Source organism: Sorex araneus, chromosome X, assembly GCF_027595985.1.
Source record: "Sorex araneus isolate mSorAra2 chromosome X, mSorAra2.pri, whole genome shotgun sequence".
NCBI lineage: Eukaryota > Metazoa > Chordata > Mammalia > Eulipotyphla > Soricidae > Sorex > Sorex araneus.
The window spans coordinates 291386152-291412385 of record NC_073313.1 but is presented as its reverse complement, the minus strand read 5'-3'; the positions used below and the strand labels follow the sequence as shown (position 1 = coordinate 291412385).

General features: G+C 49.6%; 2 protein-coding genes across 4 annotated transcripts in view; one reads left to right on the top strand and one right to left on the bottom strand.

Moving 5' to 3' along the window:
- Positions 1 to 104: 104 nt before the first annotated feature.
- On the bottom strand, positions 105 to 26234 carry ATP6V1E2 (ATPase H+ transporting V1 subunit E2). Of its 2 annotated transcripts, none has more exons than XM_004611986.2 (2): positions 26120 to 26234; positions 105 to 964 (listed from the first exon to the last, which is right to left on the bottom strand). In XM_004611986.2, the coding sequence occupies exon 2, from the start codon at positions 872 to 874 to the stop codon at positions 194 to 196; it is 681 nt and encodes a 226-aa protein (XP_004612043.1). In that variant the 5' UTR covers positions 875 to 964; positions 26120 to 26234; the 3' UTR covers positions 105 to 193. The 2 variants fall into 2 exon arrangements, with proteins under 2 accessions (XP_004612043.1, XP_054975898.1); XM_055119923.1 differs by lacking the exon at positions 26120 to 26234 and adding an exon at positions 3913 to 4014.
- RHOQ (ras homolog family member Q) overlaps positions 25535 to 26234 on the top strand; it is a 35006-nt gene continuing 34306 nt past the window's right edge. The window contains exons 1-2 of one of the 2 annotated variants that reach the window (XM_055119920.1): positions 25535 to 25821; positions 26134 to 26192. In XM_055119920.1, the coding sequence (XP_054975895.1) occupies positions 25680 to 25821; positions 26134 to 26192 (201 nt within the window). In that variant the 5' untranslated portion in view covers positions 25535 to 25679. The remainder of the gene's footprint in view (positions 25822 to 26133; positions 26193 to 26234) is intronic. The other variant, XM_055119921.1, reaches the window with a different exon arrangement.

The window sequence follows — 26234 nt, the reverse complement described above, 5'->3', positions numbered from 1 at the left end:
AGGATGTATAAATGAATTGGAAATAGATTTCCAAGCATCAAATCGGGCTTTATTGCAAAGTATAATGTCTTCAGCTCTTCAAAGGGTATTTTATGAAAGAGGACAGAGTAGTAGCAGAGCAACAGAGTGGAGGAACCATGACTACTTTCCTCTGCCCTAATACTTCTCCGCTGGAACTTCACTTCTCAGGAGGTTATACAAAAAACTTCCGGTTGAGATTGGCTCCAAACAAGGCCATTCGAATATTTGGCATCTTTTGCTGGGCTAGGAGAGCCAGGCGACTCTTTAGGGTATTAGAAACTTTGATTCTCTGATCGTAGCTATAGATGTCCACACCTCCAATCACATCTGGTGTCAGGTGCGTCTCTTCATCCACCTGGACTTGCACCTGTTTTTGGGAGATGGTCCAGTACTCCGGAATTGCTTCTTGAACTGCTGCCTTCACCATGAGCAAATCCTGTGGCCTACAGCGCACAACTACCACAGGCTCCAACAACCAGAGCAGACTCTGGAGCACTAGTTTGTTTAGCAATTCCTGGTAGGCTTCTGCATGAGCCACAATTTTGCTGAGTCTTTGCTTTGCATTATTTAGCAACTCGGAAATGAGGTCATCTCGGGCTCTTAGGACTTTCAGCCTTGCCTGGTTCCTCATGGTAGACATCTGAATTTTCTTCTGCTGCTCTATCTGCTTCTCCTTCTTCTCATAGTACTCCATGATCTTCAGTCGTTGGGTCTGCACAAAGCGTCCTTTCTCAATGTTGAACTCTTCCTCAGCCTTGGCATCAATTTCTTCTACCTTCTCATTGGCTTCCTGCTCAATGAAAGCCATCATGTGTTTGATCTGTTTCTGAACATCCGCATCATTGAGGGCCATCGTGGCTCCTACAGGGGGAGGTGGCGGGACAGCTGATAGACCCTCTGGCTCTTTCTATCTAGGGAAGTTTCTGGAGTTCCACTTCCTTGGCTGTGAAAGATATACAAAGAAAAAGTGAGTCAAGAGTCCAGAAAGAAGGATGATGGAGACCATTACTGTTCATGGAAGCCCAAATATTCAACCCTAAGTTCCTGGCATTCTATTTTTACTACATTTGCCAACTTCACTGTCATCAACTAATGAGATAATTGGGACAGACCTAGTCTCTAAGTTTTATAGCTATTGATGACTCAATAGACAGATAATGAGCTGAGAGAATGAAAATGCCAAATTGTGCACAAATGGACAGTTGGATACATTTTCAGATGAAGAGGATTTGGAAGAGTCATAGAAAACTTACAGCCAGACAAGATTTAATCCTGGGAGGCTGGCTGGAGACAGAGACTTCAAAAGCCCTCACAAGTAAAGAGACAAAATACTGGTAGGAGAATAGTAATGTGCTGTAAGACACTAGGTTAGTAGGAGGGGCTTAGGGTGGCCTCTCACTGGAAATAAAATCTATGGAAGTCTGTATCGTCTGTAAAGCTTTCAGAAATATAGCGCTCTAAGCCTTCCAGACCACAGAACCAGAATCTCAGTCTGAGAATCCCTATCCTAAAAAGTTCCTTGGGATGATCAATAAGCTGGGGAAAGTGATAAGAGAAAATTGGCAACAATGTAGACAGAGAGATAGTCCAGGAGTTAAGGCACTTGTCTGAAACTCAGCTAACCTGTTTGATCCTCAAACCTATATATGGTCCCCTAGTCACTGTCAGGAGTGATTCCCGAGCACAGAGCCAGGCCCTGTACATTGCCCCACCCCCCAAAAAAACAAAGATTAGCAACAATGAGATAGAAAATATTAAAGAGATCCAAACAGACAATTCGCATCTAAAGAACATAACCACAAAAGAGCAAAATTCACTAGAGGTATTCAGTGATAAACTTGATTGCTATCACAGTGGTAAATTGCTCAGAAAAAAGGATTCACAAACTCAAAGATCGGTCATTTGAAACTTGTGGTCAGAGAAGAAAATTTGAAAAGACTGATGAAAACCCAAGGTACATATAATATAGGAGTTCCAAAAGGGAAGGGAAATGAGAAACGGACAGAAAGTTTATTTGAAGAGATAGTGACCATTATCTGTATGCAAAAGAAAGATATTGGACCTTTCTCTACAGTTTTTGGTAAATAAACTCAGCCTAAGATGCATTGAAAACTTAAACTCTGAAGGGTAAAATTTTAGAAAAAAACGTAAGACAAAGGTTTCCTGTCAACTTGGTTAAGACACCAACAGCACAGCAACAACAACAAAGATAAGCAAAAAAGGCTAACTCAAACTCAAAATTTGCAGGACAAAGGGAACCATAGATGTAGTTACAATGTTAGCCTATGGAGTGGCAGACAATATTTGCCACCATTCATCTGATAAGGGGCTAATATCTAAAATAGGTAAGAAAATTCTATTACTCAATGTATATTTTAAGTTAAAAAAGATGGGCAATGAATTAGATAATTATCTAAAGAATATCTACAAATGCCCAAAAGGTTTATAAAAATACACTTAATATCAACAAATTAAAATCACTATGCTCTATCACCTTTACCTCTTAGGATGTAAAATAACTATTGCTGAGAATGTGGAGGAATGAGAACAAGATTAGTAGGAATACAACATGGTGTAGCTATTTTTTTACTGTGGAAATAACTCCAAAAAAAATAGAACTATAATGGATCCAGCAGTATCACATATGAGTATTTATTAATAAAATAAGTAGAATCTCAAAAAGACATCCCCAAGTTCATTGTACTCCCAAGTTCATTGTGCCATCATTCACAGTAGCCAAGCATAGAAACAGCCTAAGTTTCTTTGGCCATTGAATGGACAAAGAAAATATTGTATGTGGTTGGAGAGACTGTACAAGGATTAAGGCACATGCTTTGCACCCAGCTGGCCCCAGTTTGATTCTTGCCACCACATATGATTTTCCCAATTCCCCCAGGAGTAATCCCTGAGCACAAAGCCAGGAATAAGTCCCAGACACCACCAGATGTGGCCAAAAAATGAAAAAGATATTAAAAAATAAAAATTGTTGTATGGACACAAAATGGAATATTATTTTGCCTTCATAAAAGAAATTTTGACATGTATTCCATCATGGATGAACTCTGGGAACATTAGCTGAGTGAGAGGAGTCACAAATACTGCATGATTACACTAAAAGAAGCGTCTTTAGTAGTCAGAGTCATAGAAGCAAAGGAGAAGTTAGAATGAGGGTTGCCAGGAGCGGGGGAGAGGGAACTGATGATCAGTGGGTATAAGCTGTGGTGGCACTAAATGAAGGACGAGACGTGGTTAATAATACTGTGCAGCACAGTAATACTTTGATAAGAGGTAGATTTCATATTGTGTGCTTTTACCCTTTTTTTTTCACTCTTAGGTGGAGTTTGGACCAAAGAGAGAAGCCCTGAAACAGTGGCCCAGCTGTCCAGGAGGGGAAGAACAGAGACGTGCCCGAGGGCCAGTGCGGCTTTGACGCCATCACGAGGCGGAGCTGACTGGCCAGCTGGAGCACAAGTTCCGGTTATGTTAAAAACAGCCCATGAGAGAAAGGCAAGTCTCTGGGGATGAGACGAGCCACTTATTTTAAGATCTAATAGTATTTTAGATCCAGATTTTATGACAAAGACCAAGATAAGGGGATCACAGTTACAAACTGTGATTCAGTCAGCCACCCCCATTATATTCTATATAATACAGTGTATATATTACCCGTTCCCCCATTATTTTAGGATGAGTTTTAAAAGACTTCTAAATAAAGCAAGGCAATACCTGCTTCTAAATAAGGCAAGTCCTTGTAATTATTTGTTAAGAGGCTTCCCTGGGCAACACTTCAGGGGCCCAGCTCCGGGGGCCCTTTCCCTGGGCACAGAGAGGGTGAGTCATGGGTGACCTAGGCTATATCTATACGGGGAACTGAAGCAGATGATCTCTTACCGGTCCGAGCCGAGGCCCAGCTCTGCCCTGGCACCGGCGCCTGTGTGCAGAATGTGGAACCTGGAACTCACCCTGGAATGTGGCATTACTGCTTCCTTCTTTCTGCAGAGGACCCTCAGCTCCCCCGCCCTCTCCCGCCCTCCCATGGTTCGCATCCAAAGACCCAGGCTGTCACTGAGAAGGCAGGCCAAGTCCTCCAAGGGGCAGCCAAGAGGGATTTCCTTGGCACAGGGACTAAGGCCAGGGCTGGCCTGTGTGCTTGGCATCTCAATGATTGGCCCATGGTGAGCTTCAGTTTGAGGTGAGCTCACCTTAACCAAGAGAGAGACATGTGGACACAGACACATTTATTAATTGAGGATGGAAAATTCAGCTGTTGTGTTGGCAGATCACAGCCTTCTGCCCCGGAATGGGAGTTGCATGGAAAGCCAAGTCCCAAAATGGTTTAATGAGAAACCAGAGCAAGCAAAATTTGCCAGATGGTCTCTAAGAGACCACGCCCAGGGGCCATAGTGCTGGGATTTGGTGTGGGAGGACTTCCTCTCACACCCAGACAGGCCTTGAGTGTGGGCTCTGGGATCAAGCTGCTGACACTTCTGGGATCCCACTTCTGCACTTAACATTTGCATGAGTCGGGCAACGCAGTGTATCTCCCTGGATGGAGCCCTCAGTTTCCTTCTCTGTATTCAAAGAACACCTCTAGCATCCACACGAGAGCATAACAGAAGGGCTAAACGGAGGCAGGGAAGGCTGAGCCATGACGCACGTGGCGACTCTTCATGTTTGGTTATCGCCGTCGTTGCTGCTGTGGCTGCTCTGAGCATAGCTTGCCTGTGCTTTAGGGCTCCTCCAGGACAGCCCTGCTTTGCATGCAGAGTACTCTGGTGTGACTTCCACTCCCTGGAGGACGCGGAAGCACCTTCTAAGCCTTCCTCTTTCTATTAAACTTAGCAGCCCCCAGACCGTCCAGGGGTAAGGTACTGGCATGTGGCCAATCCTGGTTCAATCCCTGTCACCACGCATGGCCCCCTGAGCACCAGCAGGAGTGACCCCTGAGCACAGAGCGCTGCTGAGGTATGACCCACTCCCTCCCAATAAATAGCAATAAAAGGGAAAGATACATTGAGCAGTCCTACCTGAGGTTGGGAGTAACTACTCTTTTCCTTCTTGAGAATCATTGGTTACTTATTTTGATTGACCAGCTTGTTTCCCCCTTCTCCTCCCCTTGTTGCTGCGACTGTGATCTTGAGGTGACACACACTGGGTCTGTCTACACAAGTACTCACTAGGGTGTGCTTCCACATTCTGGGGGCTGTGTTCCCATGGGGCCACATTCCTGGTCACAGTGCTCACACATTTCTAGTTGGAGAGCCTGTTGTGGGCACAGAGTGGATGTAGGTGGCCCTGGGGGTGGATTCCTGGCTTTGTTCTTGCGAGGGGTCACTCTCAGCTCCAAGCCACCCCCTGGGCCTCACCCCCACTCTTTCTGGCCCCGTGGCCACAGTCTCAGGTGGCCAGCCCCATCCATGATTGGGAGGGGGCAGTCCCTAGATGCCAGAGCTCGAGGACTGAGGCTGGGCGGGCCCTCGAAGCCTGTCCTCCCCCCATTCTGAGGCTGCAGCCCCACATCCAGACAGCAGCTGCAGGGCGGAGCAGGAGGGAGAGCTGAGGGTTGAGCAAGGAATCCCGGCAGGAATGCAGGTCCCCTAGAATGTGTCTGGCAGACGGAAACTCCAGCCTGTCTGGGATGGGGATTATGAATCCACACGGGCTGTGGCAGGGGCACAACAATAAAATCAGCAACGGGACACGCGCATGTCAGTGACTGTTTGCGGCCCCTTCGCTCCAGGCCTGGGCACAGTGGGTCCCCACCACCAGCCAACTCCCTCTGACTCAGGTTTGGGGTCCAGAATCTCAGCCCTCCGAGCTCCCCTGCTCTGCTGGAATATTGACCACCAAGGTCCTTCCATGGTCCAGCCGCACCCCCGTCCCCACCCCTGCCCACGGCCCCCACCCATACTAGCAGCCTTTGCTCGTTCCATTCTCTACACAAAATACTTCCTTGGTCTCTCTCCTCGACTGAAATCCGCCCTAGTTCCAGAGCCGCTGTGAGCCTCCTGCTTCCCTGACCTCTGGGCTCTGCTGATGGCTGCACAGCCTATTTTCGAAGCTCTAACTCAAGCTGGACCCACAGCCTTCTGTTCCCCGGCCACTTTGCTTTCTCCAAGAAATGCCTTGAGGACAAGAAACTGGCTCTCTGGCTAAACTGGTGCTGCGTGACTCTGGCAATAAGACAAACCTAAACTGATTGGATTAGGGCCAGGGACCGAGGTGGGGGGGTGGAGGGTCGATGGTGAGGGGTGGGGGGTGGCTTAATGGAAGAACTTCTTTTTCTGTTGTTTTTGGGTTTTGCTTTGTGTTTTGTTTTGCTAAATATTAAACATTTGCCAAAGTATAGGGAATGTAAGTGAGCAACAGTGAATTATTGGGGGCCAAGATTTGAAGACCACCATCCAGGTCAACCAATAGAGCCCTGGGACAGGAGAGGGAGTACAGTGGTCACGGCAATACCTTGCATGCGGACAGCCCAGAGTCACATATGGGAGTGATTCCTGAGTATAGAACCAGGAGCAAGTCCTGAGCACCTCGGGATGTGGTCCAAAAGCCAAGCAAGGAACTAGAACGTAGCGAACACCCCCAAATCCACTCTATAAGGCCTTGGGAAAGAGATGTTTTAAAAACAGACTGGACCAGGGACTGAAGCGATAATACAGTGGGTAGGGCGTTTGCCTTGCACGTGGCTGCCCCGGGTTCGATTCCCAGCATCCTATATGGCCCTCAGAGCACTGCCAGGAGTAATTTCTGAGTGCAAAGCCAGGAAGTAACCCCTGTGCATTGCCGGGTGTGACCCAAAAAGAAAAAAATAAAATTAACTTGATTAGGGAGCTAGTATAGCAATTAGGATGTAGCTTTTGCGCCCCGCAGTTACATGGTCTTCTGAGCGTTGCTGAACATAACTCCTGAGATCCCACCACTCAGAGTATCACCAGGTGTGATTCAGGAGACGCCCACGCACTACCGGTGCCGTGGTGTCCTCTGCCCCTTATTTGGACCACCAGCCCGATGGCCTGGCTGGGAGCGGCCCCTGGGCCTCTTGAACACCATGCAGGAGGCCCCAAACCAAACGATTGTGCATTTTATTTCCTCCCTGCTTCTCTTCATTGTTGATGACAATGAAGCTGTGACATGGGAGCGTTCGTGACACATCGACTTTGTCACTTGTCCGCTTGAGGCTTGCTGTGGGTTTTCACGTCAGGCTGGGTGTTTGCTCACCAATATTTGTTCACCATTAGTCAGATTTTGTGCACATGCTGGCCAGGAGTTTCACTCTTCGACATGGCTGAGGGCCTCACTTCCTGCCCATGGGCCACATGACTTTTTAGTTATAGCCTCACTGGGGGTCACACCCCTGTGTGGTGCTCACACACCTGGCTGCTTTGTGGCTAGAAATCGTTTGCAGACACAGAGATCCTAGACAGCAGAGCTGCCAGGCTCAAACAGCAGCACTTCCTGCACCCTGTCCACAGCACCAGGGATTTGAACTCATGACCGTATGCAGTGAGACGGTGCTCCAAGGCCCCCAGCCATTCCTGCAGGCCCCAAACCGATGCTTTTGCACTCACAGAGGTTGAAGGGGTGCTTCAAGGAGGCCCAAGCTGGGAAGTCTGTTCTCAGGCCCTCCGTGGTCCCATGCACACGCTGGGGAAGTGTGGAATCCAGCCCTGTGGTCAGGAGGAGGGGGGCTGGCAGTAGACGCGTGTCTGTCACCCTGGAGCCCAGCCCAGCCTGGGAAGCAGCTGTTTTCCATTCCAGCTGGGATCTGTAAGCAGACGGGTCTGGGTGTGGGCTCTCTACCCCTGGCCAAAAGAGAAACAGCCTTCGATGTGGACCCCCACCCACAGGGACACTGCAGAAGGCGGAAGGGGGGAGGGTGCTTCCTAGAGCTTGGAGAACCGGGAACTGGGTGAAGGCATTTAAAGAAATACTGACTGCTGTGAGTGATTCCAAGTCCCAGGTATGTGGGCAGGAGGAAGCCTCTTTTCCCATCTGTCCACAAATACTTGTTGGCCACTTACCACAGAGCCACTCACTAGGCAGGCCCAGGAGAGAGTGAGGGAGACACCAGCTATCTCCCACGTCCACAGCGGAAAAGGGACGAAGAAATAGCAAGCAGGTGACTTCATGCCAGTGTGGCATGGACGGTGTCATGGGCTTAGGACACACGTGGACATGGTATGTTGGAATTCAGCATCTTTCAGAAAATGACACAAATGAGGGGCTCCAGCTCATCGGCTGGGGTGGCCTAAAGACAGGCAGCCTGTGGGTGGATGGCATGAGACGTGCCCTCTGTGTCCTCCATGTCGTGATTTGGAGAGGGCCACTGGGGAAGGGCATAGAGAGCAATCAGCAAGGAGAAAGCATCTGCCTAGACAAGGATCAGCTGAATCTTTCTGAATTCCCAAGTCCTGCAATGCCTTGGGTTTGTCCAGGGAGGGCCTGGCTCTCCGCCTGAGATGGGAGTTGTGGCAGGAAAGGGAACTGCTTGCTTTGGGGGTCAGGGGAGAAGCCTGCTGTGGCGAGCGGGTCCTTCCAGGAGGGAGATGTGAGGGCGGTGTTTAAAGGCTGAGCCACTTGGCAGAGAGCAGACGGAGCAGGGCATAGTCTAAATGCGGGGACAAAGACTCAGGGAGTGGAGGGAATGTGGAGGGGGCCTGGAGCACGGCAGGGAGCCATGCCACAGCAGTGGGAGTGAGCTTTGTCTAGACAGACCTTTGGAGTGGTACTGGGGCATGTGGCAAAGGCAGCCCATCGAAGGGTGGCAAGTTGATCCAACCCTGGGCAGAAGTGAGAGAGGCTGGGTGGAAGGCAAATGCCATGTCTGGACAGTGCCTGGGTGAGGACTTGGAGAAGGCGCAAGAATGGAAGGAGATAAGAGCCAGACAGGTCCGACAGCTCTGGGCTGGCCCATGCAGTGCCCCGGAGCATGGGGGAGAGAGCAAACCATAGCCAGGAGCCGCCCAAAGAGGAAAGCCCAAGTGCCCAGGATGCGCTCTCTCTCCCTCTCTCTCCTCCCTCTCTCTTTCCCTCCCTTTCCTCACTCTCTCTTTCCCTCTTTCTCCCTCTCTCTCCTCCTCTCTCTGTCTCTCTCTCCCTCCCTCTATCTCTGTCTCTCACCCTCTCTCATTCTCTCTCCCTCTGTCTCTTGGTCTCTCTGTCTCTCAGTCTGTCTCTCCCTCTCTCTCCCTCTCTCTCTCCACAACCCTCTCTGTGTCTCTGTCTCTGTCTCCCCCCCCCTCCAAGAGCTGGCTAATAATGGGGGAGAGGGAGTGATACTCAAAGCTTATTCCCAGAGTTGCACCCGCGCAGGTGATTTGGAGAGAGCACGCACCTCTGGGGTATCAGCACCATGAGAAGCACTTTACCCCCACATTATTTTCACTGATTAGCCCCAACATAATTCCTCCTTTGCGAGCATCTGCAGGAAGGTTACTTCAAAGCCACTAGGTTGAGCTCATGGGTAATGTATGATAATTTCTCCCCACCAAAGAAGACTCTTTGGTTCCACTTCCGAAACCCATTTGAAGGGCTGGGGATCTGCCTTGGAAGTGTGGGCATGGTGCCACGAGACCTTGGAGAGGCCGGGAGCCCTGCTGTCAAAGCAAATCCGCCTTATCTTCCTTGAATGTGGAAACATACACACAACATACACTTCACTGTTTCAACCACTTTTAAGTGTCTCATTGCCAGGCATCAAGTGCTTTTACCCTGCGTGCTACCTGGTCACCATCCGCCTGCATCTCTGCATCTTATCTCTCATCTCCCTCAACTGAACTCCTTCAATAAGGATACTCTATTCCTCTCCAACTCCGCACCCCTAGTTCGGGAAAACATTCTTCTGCTTTATGACAAGAATCTGTCTTCTCTAGGTAGAGCATATAAATCAGGAGCCTGGGCGGGGGGTGGAGAGCATGATGAAGGGAGGGAGAGGGAGAGTACTAAGGTGAAGGGGCTTGCCTGCATAGATTGTGCCCGCTCAATCCCCAGCAATGTACAGGAGTGACACCTGAGCACCTAGTTGTGGTCCTAAACCCCCAAATGAATGAATTAATGAGTGAAGGGAATCAGACACTATCTGTCCCCTGGGACTGGCGTACTTCACTCAGCATAATGTCCTCAAAGTTCACCCCTTCTGTATAAAAATATCTTTCCTGGGCAAGGCCAAGAGCACCCCATTGTACGTAGGTATCACTTCGGCTCATCTATTGATGAATGATTCGCTTCCTTGAACTGTTCCCGCCATTTGGCTACTGTGAATAAGGCTGTGGAAACACAAATACTTGTTTAAGCCCCTGCTTCCCATCCTGAGAGCAGATGCTCAAAAGTGGAAGTACTCATGAAATATCTAGAAGTGAGATATCTATATATTGTGAGATATTTATATATAATATTTTTATCACTATGTATATAATATGCACACATACATATATTCTGGATCATAGCATCTGGTCCGGTGTATGGCAACTCATTGTTTCCTTGTTTGAAGACCTTCTGGACCATTTCCCCTAAGTACCACACCCTCTCATAATCCCACCAGCTACCACAATGAGGGTTCCAATCTCTCTTACCAGTATTTGTTATTTTCTGGGCCCTTTGGTCATTGTCATCCTGATGTGTAGGATGCATTCCTTTCTGTTCTGATTTGCAGTTTTCCTAATATTAGTGGCATTGATCATCTTATCACATGCTTCTTGTCCACCTGTCTATCAATGAACATAAACGTGTATTTGGGCCCTTTGTCCATTTTCCCATCAGGTTGCTGGTTTGCTGTTGCTGTTGAGATAGTTGGAGGACTTCTTTACCCCTCTGTGGCCTCTCCCCCAGCTGCAGGCCTGGGAGGCAGAGGGCAAACAGCCCTCCAGCAGGGTTTCTTAAAGAGCCATGAGATGAAATTGAAATACTCAGAGCTTACTCTGCACAAGGGCTGGGTGCTGAAAGGAGGATAGGCCACATGCATGATATCCTTTCTGTAACATTATTGTAAACCCTTGTGCCAAAATGGGGGTGGGGGAGGAGTGTCTGCCATGGAGGCAGGCTTGGGGTAGAGGGGCAGGAGGAAAACTTGGGATACTGGTGGAGGGAAGTGGACACTGGTGAGGGGATTGGTGTTGGAACATTGTATGCCTGAAACTCAATCACAAATAATCTTGTAACTGTATTAGATATGCCAAAAACAGTAACAATAAGTCTCAAAATGAAATGGTACTGGTGCCCGCTCAAGCAAATTGATGAGCAACGGGATGACTGTGACTGTGTGTAATTCAGAAGGATTCAATAAAAAAATTAGCACTGTAGCACTGTCGTCCCATTGTTCATCAATTTGCTGGAGTGGGCACCAGTAACATTTCCATTGTGAGACTTGTTGTTACTGTTCTTGGCATATCAAATATGCCACGGGTAGCTTGCCAGGCTATGCCGTGTGGTGGGATACTCTTGGTAGCTTGCTGGGCTCTCTGAGAGGGACGGAGGAATCGAACCTGGGTCAAACACGGAGAGCCCAGCAAGCTACTGAGGCATCTCGCCCGCACAGGTAGGGCATTTGCCTTGCATGCAGCCAACCTGGGTTCAATTCCTCCATCCCTCTCAGAGAGCCCAGCAAGCTACTGAGAGTATCCTGCCACACAGCAGAGCCTGCCAAACTACCCATGGCATATTCGATATGCCAAAAACAGTAACAAGTCTCACAATGGAGGCGTTACTGGTACCTGCTCAAGCAAATCGATGAACAATAGGACAACAGTGCTACAGTGCTACAATAAAAAATTAAACAAATAAATAAAATATCCAGAGTTCATCACCGTAGTGATAAAAATATATATATTATATATTATATATATATATAAATATATAATATTTTATTATATATATATAATATTTTTATCACTATGTATGTAATATGCACACATACATATATTCTGGATCATAGCAAATATATATCACGTGATTTGCAATGCTGGAAAGTCACTGTCCTAAAAGTTGACACAAAATACCCATGTTATCAAGCAGTTTAATCCACCATGTGCTAGCACTCAGGCAGACCCTTGGCAGGGCTTAGATACCCACTCAATCCACTCAGTAAAGTTTTTGCCTACCAGAGAGACCTCTTCTAAGGTGGGGTGTGGAAATGGCTTGTAATAGTGTGAGAATCAGGCTGAGTGATATATAAACAGGATCTATCCTGACCTTTTCTTAAGCTTTAATTCGGGACCTCCCCCATGGTGCTTGGGGACTCAGCTGCTGGAACTCGGGTCTGATACATGCCAAGTGTGCCTCTAATTCTTGGGTCTCCTCCAGACCTGTGACCAGCGTTCACAGACCACATCCCAGACACCAGTGGTCACGGAATTGCCTCAGGCAGGAACCCACTTCTCCCCCTTCCTACCAGGCTGGACCAGGGAGTCCCTCTAATTAGCCAGGATCCCCCCCAGCCTCAGATGCCTCAGCGATAAGTGAACAGGATTCAGTCTCCGAGATTCAGGACTCTTTGTACACAATTTGGAGAAGGGCTCCAGTGGGCCTTAGTTCTGTCCATCCAGACAAGGCCCAGAGTAACCACAAGATCAAGATGCATACACGGAGAACAGCACACATCACAAAAACCAAAAATGACCCGTGTTGGTGTGGATGCGGGGACAAAGGGACCCTCACTCACTATTGGTAAGAATGTCAATAGATCCAGTCTTTTTGGAAAACAATACCGACATTCCTCAGAAAACCAGGTATTGAGCTTCCCTAGGATCCAGCAATGCCACTCCTGGCAACATATCCCAAGGACCCAAAACCACAATGCAGGAAAGACATTGTGTTTGTTGTAGCACTATTCACAACATCCAAAACCTAGAAACACCCCAAATGTGCAAGAACAGGTGATTGGATAGAGAAACTATGGTATGTATACACAGTGAAATACTCCTTGGCTTTAGGTAAAGATGAAATTGGGGCTGGAGCGATAGCACAATGGGTAGGGCGTTTGCCTTGCACACAGCCAACCTGGGTCTGATTCCCAGCATCTCATATGGTCCCCTGAGCACCGCCAGGAGGAATTCCTGAGTGCAGAGCCAGGAGTAACTCCTGAGCATTGCCAGGTGTGACCCAAAAAGCTAAAAAAAATAATAAATAAATAAAATTAAAAAAAAGAAGAAGAAGAAGAAAAAGAAAAGAGAAGGAAAGAAAAGAGAAGAGAAGAAAAGAGAGAAAAGAAAAGAGAAGAAAAGGAAAGAAAAGAAGAGAAAAGAAAATAATGAAATCATGTAGTTTGCTACTACAGGGATGGGTCTGGAGACTACTACGCTGAGTGAAGTTAGGAGAGGGAAAGATACAGAATGAGCTCTCTCATGTGATATAAGGAAACATAGTAGGGGTATAACAAATGTCCAAGGGCAACAGAAACAGAGAACATGAGAACTGGCCCTCAGCAGGAAGCTTGCCACTGGGGTTAGGGCTGGGGTACAGGGAGATGTAGGACAATGGTGGTCACTCTGGAGGAGAAGGGGTTGCTCAAAGGTGGTAAAGTGATATGCGTGAACCATATCAGTTAACTGTAACGTAAACCACAGTGCCTAAAGAAGGAACAAGGTTTCTGCCGTAGGAGGGAAACTGGGGGCAGTGGCAGAGGGAAGGGAACGCTGGTGAAGAGGGGTTGGTGGAACATTATGCTTGAAACTCAATCATGAATCACTTTGCCCATCATGGCACCTCAATAAAAAGATAAAGATGTGTGTTCAGAGCGCGGCCGCCAGTCCCAGCTCACAGGAGGGCTGCAAGGCCACAGGCAATGCCAAGGTGGGCACGGGTCAGATGTTGTCATTCACCACCTTCCTGTCCCACTTCCTGTTCTTCCAGAACCACATTCCTGCAGCTTCCTGTGGGGAGGTGGACCCAGGACAGAGGACAGAGCTCTAGAGAGACACCAAAGTGTGGGGTCGACCAGGAGTCCCTGGACATAAGCCCCTCAGAGGGAGCTGGCTGATTCCGCCTCCATCCAGGGGCCTGAGGCCAGGAACACCTAAGATTGCCCCACGTACCCAAGGGTACACAGAAGCCACACCTGCTACTTGTCCTGGTTTAGAGGACATTAGGGTGTCAGCGCTGCAGCTCTTCCCCTGTCTCCTAGGCTCAATCTGGAAGAGGCTTGAAAGTCCTGTAAGGAAAAAAGTGTCTTCAGCCCCCTCTGTTCCGCTACAGAGTTGGGGCGTCCACACTGGCTCGCTTAGGGAAAGAAGGTACAGTGTGCGGGTGTGTAGGGATAGTCCTGTGGGTAAGGTGCTTGCCTGAGTTGCATCCCCAGCACCCCATGTGGTCCCCAGAACCCTGCCAGGAGTGATCCCTGAATGCAGAACCAGGAATAAGCCCAGAGTAACACTGGGTGTGGCCTCCAAACAAATAAACACACACACACCAAAGGGCCTAGTACACTTGTAGCTCAGTAGTGATTTGCTGGACCCAACAATGATGAATGGGTGGCTGGTGCCACTTCATAGACTGGTGGCTTTCCGACAGTTTATGGTTCTCCCATTAGACTGTCACAAGCCTAGGAATTCAAAACCCTCTTTCAGATTCAAAAGGGGAAGCGCTTCCAGATGGGAAGCGCTGATGCAGGACCCAGTCCTGAGGTCTACCCCCTCCCGATGCCCCTGGAACACGGAGCTCCAGTAGGGAGACTGGAACTGGAAGGTGTTTAACCAATGGACCTGTGAACACAGAAGTGACTGGAATGCCGGGAGGCGTCCATTTCCCTCACCGGTCGCTTAGCTCCATAGATGTAACAAGGGGTCAACTAGAGTTCTGACTCAACTGAAAGCCAGTCTGGAGGCCCCCAGCCATCCACCCCCCAATTTGCCAGGTCTTAACCCTTAAGATGCTGAAGGGAGCTGAGAAGATGACACAGAGGTTCAGGTGCTTTCCTAGCACACAGTTGTAGCCAACGCTGTGACTCAAGTCCCCGCAACACGTATGGTCTCCTGAGCACCACCTTACATGCCAAAGCAAATGAAAAGTAATCACAAACAAACAAACAGGCTGTTGAATCAGGGGCCAGGCTGATAGCTCAGCGGGCTGGAGCTTCTGCCTGGCATGCTCAAGGCCCTGAGGTCGAGCCCTGGCACTGCCTGCCCCACCCTTTTCACCTCCAGGGGTAGTTTTGCTGCCAGCCTTCCCCTGGACTCGAGAGTGCTGCTGGGATGACTCCCTGTCCCCCACCTCCAGCCCCTGGAAAGAAAGACAATGAATCGGGTCAGAGGGAGCCTGGTAGAGGCCTGGGGTGATGGGGCACCCCTGAGAGCACTGGCAGCGAACATTTACCAACCAACAGGAAATCATTTCAGCCATTCTGCAACCTGCTCAGCCACATTGTTGAAGGACTAAAGGTTGGCCCAGCCTCTGCGGCAGCTGCTGGAAATCCCCACCCGAAGCAGGCTTCTCAGTCACCGGGCCCGTGACAGAGGCGCTGCGTGGGTGTCTCCAGAGTACAGCACTCGGGGTTCAGTACCCTCCCGCTGGGTCCCAGGATTCCCAGAGAGCCAGCTAGGGCGCAGGGAGGCTGTGGGGGAGGTCAGGGCTGAATGGATGGAAACTGCACACAGCAGGCCACAGGTGTGCTGGCTCACGTGTCAGGGTCGGTCAGGCACCCCCGGCCTCACCAGCCCTCTTTCAGAGCCGGACACCTGTCTTCTGCATTCTCGGCCCTGAAGTGCTCACTCTACACTCTCCCTTTACCCTGCAACCTCCCCCAGTGCCAGCCTCTGTAGCCACCAGGAGGGTTTGGTTTAAGGCTGGCACCCTGCTACTGATTCTCTAGGAGTCTCCACTCTTCTGTTTCTTTTCCTGTCTCACTTTTTTCTTTTTCTTACTTGTCTTCTGGAACACTACTTTTTAGTAAGGGGAATTTCATAAGAATAGTTCATCTGAGATAATTCATTCGTTTTCAATGTATTTACAGTGTTTGCAGCTACTTCTATGTAGTTTCCAGACATTAGTACCACCCCCAAAGGGACACTTGGACACATTAAGCAATTGCAACCTCATCTCTTCTCCCTCAGCCCACAGCAACCACCAACTGCTTTATTTAATTTGAAATCACACAACTGGAAGTGGTGTTTGGCTCATTTCACATAGTATATTTTCGAGAGGCAGCCATATTTTAGTACAACAAAATACAATATTTCTTTTTCTGACTGAATAATATTCCATTGCATTTATATAGCATATTTTTCCTTTAATCCCTGCATCCAAAGGATAGAACTGAGGGGACACATCCCTGGCCCTCCACTTTTTGGGTCTTATTAATTATGCTTCCATATCATGCATGCATATGTGTTTGAGTGTTTGCTTTTGGTTTTTTAGAATATGTGCCTAGAAGTAGAATTTCTAAGTCATATATTGACTCTCTGATTAACGTGGGAGAGAAATTGGGGTCTATACCTCAGTTAAAGTTTAAGGGCTCTCCCTTGTTCTGTGCTCAGGAGTCACCTCTGGTGGGTGATGTTCAGGCATTCAAACCAGAGCTGGATGAATGCAAAGACAAGCACCTCAAACCTTGTACCATCTCTTCAGCCCCATCTATGACTAATTTTCTCACAAAAATTCTAAATTGTTTTCCACAGAGGAGAGGGCATGTTTTGCTCCTACTGGCAGGGTAAAAGGGTTCCAATTTCTCCGCATCCTCGTCATCACTTGCTTTATTTATTTATTTATTTTTATCACTTGCTTTTTATGTGACCATAATCATCCTGGTAATATGGGACAGTATCACATTGTGGCTTTTATTTGCATTTACACAATAATAGTAATGACTTTGGGCATTGTTTCATGAGTTTGTTCGTCATCTGAATATCTCCTTTGGTGAAAGGTCAATTTAACTCCTTCACTTATATTTTTTTAATTTTGTGGCCACACTGGGCCATTCTCAGGGGTTACTCCTTGCTCTGGGTCCAAAAATCACTCTTGTCAGGGCTTGGAGGACCACATTGGATGTCTGGGATAGAATCCGGGTATGCTCTGTGCAAGACAAGCACCTTACCTGCTGTACTATCACTATGCACCCCCCATTTACTTTTAATCTGGAGCATTTTGTTTGTTTTTTGTTTTGGTTTGTCTTTGTTGGGGCGGGTTACTCACACTCAGCAGTGCTCAGAGCTTACTCCTGGTTCTGTAGTCAGTGATCACTTCTGGTGGGCTCAGGGGATGAGATGGGGTGCCAGGGATCTGTACTCTCTGTCATTGACCAGTTAAAGCTGTTTTTGAGATTGTGTTTTAGATGGTTAGGTGTGTTGGAAGTCCAACCCAGGACCTCCGCCATGCGAAGCAACAAGTGCTCTACCACTCACCTAACTTCTCAACCTGAATTATTTGTCATTTTGCTGCTGAGTTGTAAGTGTTCTTCATATATTCCACAGGCATGACCTACCTAGTTCAGGTATATGATCTGCAAATCTATTCTCCCTCTGTGTAGGTTTTCTTTGAACTTTTTCGATCATGTCTTTTGATGCAAAAGGTTTTGAATTGCATGAGATCCAGCTCATGTATTTTTATTTTTTTGTCCTTTTGATGTCATATCTATGAAATTGTTGTCAAGTCAGGGGCCACGAAGAGTTTGCTTCATTTGTGCCTTCATCTCAAGAATCATGGTCTGTGCTATGTTTTGCCCGATTTCTAAGAACAGTGATTCCCTAGACTTTGTTCAATTTTTGAGTCACTTGCTCGGGAAAGTATTACAAGATGAATTTCCGTGTCTCCTCATAATTGAAAGGGGAAAGCTGATGCCCACTGTAAGGTATTAAGTGAAGGAATATTGGGAAATGATTATGTCTGAAGGGTATAGCCTGGATGAATGGAGTTAGTGGCCTTATGAATCAAGCCTGAGAGAATTCCCCCAGCCCTTCCTCCTCGTGAGCAAATAACAAAGTGTCTGCAGTCTTGAAGAGAGCCCTCAGCCTGACCATACTGCTAACTTGATGCTGGACTTACAGCCTCCAAAACTAAATGAAATGATTTCATTCTGGAGATAGGGGTCACACTCACTGATGCTCAGGAGGTACTCTGAACTCTGTTTGGGAACTGCTCCCAATAGTGATGGGGGGCTATGTGATACTGAGTCTCACGTATGCAAATCATGTGCTCATCCCTTTGAGCTATCTCTTTGGTCCCAATGAATTTCTATTGTTTACCGGATACCTTAGTCTGGGATATTTTATTCTAGCAGCCTTAGCAGATTGGGGCAGGAAATGAGTCTCATACCAGTGTGGAAGTGGATGTCTCTACTTCCCCTACATGAAGTACATTCAGGATAATGATGTTTCTGCACCTCCTTCTCAGGGAAGCTGGTGGAAAGCAACAGAGCTGTGTCTGACTGAACTGAAAAGAATGTTTAACGGATCATGGGGAGTTCATGGGGTTTGAGCAGGCTAAGAAGCTGCTCAAGACTGGAATGTGCCTACCACAAGCTCCAATAAGAAATGTGCTTCTGGGACCATCGCTGACCCAGAACTCTAGAAACCACTGTGCATAGCAGTCCCCTCTGCACTGGAAACGTGATAGATCAAGTATGACTGCCCCCTATTCAGATGTGCCACTTCTTGTGCCAGGAACTACACTGTGTGCCCACTGCTAAGGCCACAGCCTCAGTGCACTGTTTAATGCGAGTCATGCCCTCTCTCGAGTCTGACAAAGAAAGCAAGAGTCTGCAATATGCAGCATCCCTAAGGGACAATCTTTCTTCCCAGTGAGATTCACCCAAGGGAGGATTCCCCCAACTCAGGATATGTTTGTGATGATGCTCAGTTGCCCACACTATCCACTATGGAGGAGAAACATTCATGAGTGGGCCATGGGTGAATGTGGAGTACTCAGGTGTGGAATAAAATCATTTTCTTTCTGGAAGAAGGCTAAGTCTAGCCTCTTAGTCTAGACCTTATGAGAGATGGGCCTATCAGTTTCTCTTACCAGCAAGCATTAAATAAAGGTCCTTTCCCAGAGATCGGCAATGGCCAGCAATGCAGCAGTTATAGAGATGGTCTCCTGTGCTGGGGGTGGAGCACAATGGGGTTAGAGATTAAAATGGGAAAATGTTTAGGTACATAAGCCCAAATCCTCAGAGGCTGAGCGGACTCATGAGTTTCTTTTATGTCATCAATGAGAAAAGGAAAAGTGCTAGAAGCACTAACCAAACATGGAAGTCAAAGAGCCAGTCTTACTGGATTTATTTATCCTTATCATGAATCTAGACTATTGGCCTTTAGAAAATGCCTTTAGAAAAGCATATTTAACACCTTAGCTTTAAAAGATCAAGCTGCGAAGGGAGTCTTGGATGGCTGGGAAGACTTGAGGACTAGGAGAGGCTTGTGGCCTGATAAAACAGGGTGGCCCAAGAAGTGAAGTGAAAAGGCTGCAATATGGAAATACTGGGCATGTGTGGAAGAAACAAGCATAATAAGGAAATGATAGCAGCCTCAGGCACCAAGAGGTTGGCACCAGGGGTTGAGGCACTTAGTCAGCATGTAGCCAAAGCCTGTCCCATCCGGGGTACCACCAGGAGTGGTGTACTTGAGCACAGCAAGGAATAAGTCCTAAGCACCACCAGGTGTGACCCTAGAAATCGCCTCTCACAAACATCCACCACCTCAATGATAATTCTAAGGAGGAGGCTTAGTGGTAAAAAGAATGCCAAGTACAGGCCAAGAATTTGAGTCAGAATGAGCATGGGATCCTCTCTGGGCAATCCCGCTGCTGGTAGGAATTTGGAACCAAACGGCTTTGAATTGGACCCTTCTTATTTCCTCTTTCCTTGACACTTTATACTTTCACAGGATTCTTTAGCCTGTGGTGTTCTAGGAACTTTACTAGTGAGCAGCCCACAGGAATGATACTGCTGAATGTCTCCCCAGCATACACCCCACCACACCTGCCATTTACTGTGCCAGGACCACAGATCTAAGTGAGAGCAAAATCCTGGCCTTGTGGTGGTCTCTGGGAGTTCCCCGACTCTTGTCACAGAAGCAGGTAGAAGAGCAGGCCTAAGACAACAGCCACCTGACATCCTGCTGACCGTGAAGGAAGCTCATCGAATCAGAAAGTGCAAGACTTGTGTACCGTGAGCGAGTCCAGAGAAGTGCTCTCCCCTGGGAGGGCGCGGGAAGGGCACTGCTGCCTGAACCCGGCATACCATTTTGCTTCCAGAAGAGAAGGCAACCTCAGGAGCAAATCGATTTCAACAAGGAAGAAAATCATGGAGATAATTGTTGGAAGGAAAATGAAGCCAGAATTTTGATCAAGCCACAACTGAGTTTAAGCTACTCCTGGATATTTCTGTTAAGGAGATCCATACACTTGCTGTTGAAGCCAGTCTAGTATCACTTATTTTTTTAGTGTGGGGGGGAGGTTCCAAAATGGTGCTCAGGGAGCCTTGGGTGGGTCACTCTGGTGATTCTTAACCAGCTAGGCCAGCAGTTGTGTGAAGGTCTGGGAATATCAGCAGTGCTCAGGCCCCATGACGCTGGGGATCACTAAGGAAACTCAGCAGTGCTTAAGAGCCAGAAAAGACTCACACAACAGTGCTCAGGGTCCTCCAGGACTGTACCCAGTGTTGCTTAGTGGGGGAGGGGGTGTCCATATAAATGCCTTAGCCTGTTGATCTCTCTAGCCCCTAGGAAGACTTGACTAAGCAACCAGTGCCTCCTGCCAGGACACTGAATGATCGACTAAGAATCCATTGTTCCATGTCCAAGGTAGATGTGAGGAGATACACACACACACTCATGCACATACACAGAACACTGCCAAAATAAAATTATTCTAGAATCTTTCTGTGCTGAAGGTCTTTCTTAGCTTGATTTTGGCAGTTGGGTGCATGGTTAAGAACCAAATAGGAGAAAGGAATGGTTTGTGAAGTGAAGAAGACCAAGAGTGATCCTTGAGTGCGGAGCCAGGAGTAAATCCTGAGCATAGCCAGGTGTGGTCCCCAAACAAAAAGCAAAGTAGACACAATAACTGACATGGTGTGTTGGAGGATGATAAATGCTAGGGGGTAACAGCAGTGCTAGGGACGCTGGTGGGTGGGTGGGGGTGGCAAACATGTGATGATTTTATTTTATTAAAAATATATATTTTATTGATTAAAAAAACCAGAAAGACGAAACTCAAAGAAATATGGAGTGGAGAAACAGGAGAAAATACAAAGGAAGAGCGGAAGCCTTGGAATTACTCTGGCCAGCCCCATCCTGAGCTCTGAGCCCTGGGGATTCGTCATCCAAATCCCCCAAATCCCCCGCTCCCAAGGCCTCTTTCCCTCGATGCCATGCTTGGCTGAAACCTCACTTTCCCTTCCGCCAAGTCTGCCTTCAGTCTTACCCCTGCAAAGCCATACTCTCCACCACTCCCAATGATCTTCTCAAACTTGCCATTTCCCCAGACTGATGTCCCAGTGTGGGAGGTGGGCTTGGAAAGGCAGATCCTTTTGAAGCTTAGCTCGGCCACTAACCAACGAGACTTGGGACAGATTTTCTTCATCTCTGCATACCTCCTGTCAGTGAGAGTGGCGATATCAGAATAGCTAGGATTCCTCTGGAGGCCAGTGATAGAAGACTCACTAACCTATACTGGGCACAAAAGGGATAGGGAACTTATTTAGACCAGTGACAAAGAAGGACAGCGAGCAGCAAGGTCCTTAGGAGAACTAGAAGCAGGAACTCACAAATGGTCTGTGTCATCTGTGGGAGTGGGGGAGGGAAGTCACTTCTCTATTTTTGCTTCTGTCTGCTTTTCAGCTTCATTTTCTTGCAGTGGTTCTTTGTGGTTGGTTAAGACAGGACATGTGAATGACCAACAGTTTCCAGGCTCATATTTCGAGTTTAATTAATAAAAGAGGAGAGACTCCTGTTCAGAACCCCAAATTCAGATCTTTCAGGCAGACTGACCAGCCTGGCTCAGATGATCACCAGGATTCATCTAAAGGGCTCAGGTCAAGATGTGTAGGAAGATAACAGCTTTCAGTCAAACCACAGGATCTCAGAGAGATTAAATTAGAAAAAACACAACATTTGGCAGAAGTATCTGGTGCAGTGCTGGTTAGATAAACTGATATTCTCCACCAGTTTTATTATGCATGATTATTTGGAGGTGGAATGAGATGACCTATGTAATTGAGCAAAGTCCCAGGATAGTGCCCAGGCACAGTGGACACTGCCTTCCCTCCCTTCATACATCGCAGCCCCAGAGCCACCGCTTGCTTTTGTGTTGTATTACATAGAAAAAAGTGCCCTCCTTTGATTGGACAGCTCCATAGGTACAGGTCTGACCAATGGAAAGCCAAAGCAAGCGCCTCTTATCCCAATGAGCCAAAGTCAGGGCTTATAAATATTCCATGAGCCAGAGTTTCCTTTAAACTTTGCATAAGGCACAGCCCACCCAGTGTGGAAAGGACACTGCATTCTCCTTACTCTGGTACCGGGAGTCTAGGAATGAGGTGCAGTATACCCAGTTAAATACACACATCTTTCCCCAAGCTCTAGACCCTGTGCATTAATCTCTCTTAGACAGCTGATCACTCCCAAGAAACTGCATACTATTTTCTCATGCCCTGGTGTCTGGCTTTCCTTTTAGGTTTTCTTACTCCTACGAGCCTCTGAAACCCCAGGCCAGTGATGCATTTCTGCAACTCTTTCCTCGGCTCACCCAGGCTGGGGACCAGCCACTCCCCTTTGTTTCCAGAAGCCTGTTCTTTATCCTCCACCACAGAACTGATCGCATTATACAGTAATTATCTGTTTGCTCATCAGTTCCTTTCTGCCTCCCCCTCCAATGACGTGTCTTTCCAGCTCTTTGTCCCCTGCTCAGGAATAAGGCCTGGGATCTAGTAGACCTCGATAAATGCCTGTTACATAAAACATCTCATGAATCAGTGAAGAGGAGGAAGCAGAGGAATGAGAAGGCTAAGGAGAGATTTCTCTGTATTCACACAGACCTTTGTGTGTAGCAGTTGACACAAATGAAGAATAAAGCCAGCACCAAGCCTACGGGATCCTTGAAATAAAGTTGGTTCCTGGTCCTCAAATCTCTGAAATCTGAGATTTGACAGTTTTGAGCACTTGAGGCACGGTCTTTCTATGTGCATAAAAGCACGATTTCTTTTGCAGTGTCTTAGATCCTTCCACTTAACCTCTTTTGCAAGCTGGCTGCATGCTGGCCTGGGATATCCAGATGAAGACTGCTCCCGCCCCTCCCCCACAAACACACTCTGGGGTCGGTCCCAGAGTCCGGAATATTCCTGGCAGGCAGTTCTGTCTTTTCTGTGGGCCAGAGGAATGAGGTCACCGATGAAGTCACAGTGCATGATTCATCAGGCAGCGGTCCCCACTTGGAGAGCTCCGACATTCCCAGCGCCTTCCCCCAGAGCATCCAGACAGGGGTCTCTGCTATTCTCAAAGATCCAGGAATAGACCCTCCAGCTCCCTGGATCCTAGTAAGTGACTCTCACACAAAGCAGCAATAGAACTGGGGAAGCCTCCACCTGCCAGTGCTGGGACAGATCTACACACACACACACACACACACACACACACACACACACACCATCTCCAGTAGCCTCTTCTTTCTCCCCTCGTTCTAACACTTTATGTCCAGGATCTCCCCCGAGACACCTTTCTAATGGTCTAAAAGTAGGTGAAAACAGGACTCACCATGTGGAAGCCCTGTTTGCAGATGAGAGAACTGGGGCCCAGAAAGGCAGAGAGAAGTGGCTACTTAAGGGAACGCTGCAAACCAGTGGTGGAGTCAGGACCATGTTCGTTGCCCTGGCCGAGCCCTCTCTTCTTCCTCTGGACTCTTCCTGGAGTTCAGCACGGGCTGCCCTGCAGCAAATGATGGGGAAAGCCAGCCTCTCTTCCTCCACCAAGGATACGGAGGAGAATCCTGAGCCAGGCTCTGGCTCCCAGGCCTTGTCCGGCCTCCCCTACTTGCCCTCAGTGCACACACAGTTTCCTATCAATTCACTGCAGAAGGAAAGGCAGTGTGCGTCCCTGGGTGCAGAGAGACGCTCAGATGAAGAGAAGTTTGGTGAGAGGAGACGCGTGTGAGACTCCAGAAAGAGCCCAGGAACTCTTGGGGGGTGGGGGTGGGGGTAACGAAGTCAGATTTGCAATCAGGGAAGAGAGGTCCGGGGACCTACAACCAGAATTACCCAAAGTGAGTTCCAAGCGTCTGGCAGTGGGCTCGCTGAAAGCAGGTGGAAGGACTGGTTTGTCTCTGAAAGTCTGTTTGCGTACCCACAACCTAAGGGAAATGGTCTGGGTGACCCCTACGCTTCTCAACACGCAGGCTCTAACCCTGTGAACAAAAGGACCAGGTTTATACCTGCCAGTAAGCATCTCTCTCTCTCTCTCTCTCTCTCTCTCTCTCTCTCTCTCTCTCTCTCTCTCTCTCTCTCTCTCTCTCTCTCTCTCTCTCTCTCTCTCTCTCTCTCTGTGTGTGTGTAGGGGAGGTAGTGATATCAGCATGGAGGCACTCCCTTTCCTTCTTCTCTCCCAGTGCTGATGTTCAAGAATCGCTGCTGGCCAGTGCACTCCAACTGCTCAGGAAACGCATCCAAGCTTTGGTCTGAAGCAGTCCAGGGGAGCTGGGTCCATCCCAGGCCATCTCTGAGCCCAAGCATCACACCCCAACCTTTCCCAGGGACACATCGCCTCCAGACCCAGCACCCTCAGGGTCTATATCTCCGGGCTTTGTGGGGGGGGGCGGCGCGTGGGGGTGGCGGTGGGCGTGCTAGCGCAGCTCAGGATGCGGTAGCTCCCTTAGTCACCCGTTTGGTAGTAAATGATTCAAGCTCTTGCAGTGAAAAGCGCGGGGGTGGGGCTGGGGGTGGGGTAGGACGGGGGGTGTGCGGAACCCAGTAGTTCGCTAGAAGTCTCTCCTCTACGCTTCAGGGACCCCCGTCCCTTTGCCACCCACCCTCTGCGAGTGCCTTCGAACATTTTTTTTTTTTTTTTTGGAACTCTTGGCCTTTCTTCCTTGCTGATTTCTAGTTGTGTCGCGCACTTAGCGACAGGATCGTGCCTTGCGGGAAGGTTCAAAAGCGCGCACGCACACGCACACACACACACACACACACACACACACACACACACACACGCACGCACACGCGCACACACATACACACGCACACACGCAGGAGCGCGCGCGCGTGCGTGTGCACATATATGATTTTGCACGACTCTTGCGTCATCGCTGGGGTCCTGTGCTCGCCCAGCGGCCTCGGGGCCTGCCCGCGCCGGGCCTGTGTACGCCGCCGGGCGCTGCGGCCCCAGCGCCCCGCGCCCCCGGCGCCCCCCGCTGCGCTCCCCGCCTACCCTGCCGGGCGGCGCGCGCTGGAGCCCGGCCCGCTCGCCGGGGCCGCGCCGGGCCGGGGCGGGGACACGGCTGGCGCCTCCCCTCCGCGGCCCTCCCCGAAGTTGCCGTCTCCCCCGGGGCCCGACAGTCTTATGATCCGGCGGGCGCTCCCGGGGAGGCCGGGCGCGGGCGCGGGCACAGCGGGCGGGCGCGGCGCGGGCGCGGGCACAGAGGCGGGCACGGCGCCCGGGCCCGCCGCCCCCTGCCCTGGGCCGGGGGCCGCCGCTGCATGGGGGCGGGGGCGCGGCCGGGGCTGAGCCGGGGGACCATGCAGCATGGCCCACGGGCCCGGCGCGCTGATGCTCAAGTGCGTGGTGGTGGGCGACGGGGCGGTGGGCAAGACGTGCCTGCTCATGAGCTACGCCAACGACGCCTTCCCCGAGGAGTACGTGCCCACGGTCTTCGACCACTACGCAGGTAAGCGCCGGCCGCCGGCTCGGGGCCGCTCCCCGCGCCCGGGAACTTTGGAGCAACTTTGCCGGCGCCCCCCGCCGCCCCCCGGCGCGCCCCCCCGCGCCCCACTCCGCGGCCCCCTCGGCGCCGGGGCCCGCCCCCCCGCCCGCGCCGGCCCCGCGGCTGCCCCCCCGAGTCCCCGGGAAAGGTGGGCTGCCGGGCTGAGGGTGGACAGCGGGCGGCGCACACGGGGTGACCGGCCGGGGCGGCTCCGGAGCGCCCCGGAGCCCGGGCAGCTGCGAGCCTCTCTCCCCGCCCCCACCTCTGTCCTTGCAGTGAGCGTCACCGTGGGGGGCAAGCAGTATCTCCTGGGACTCTACGACACGGCCGGACAGGTGAGTGGCCCGGGCCCCTGACCCACGCCCAGCCGGGCGGCG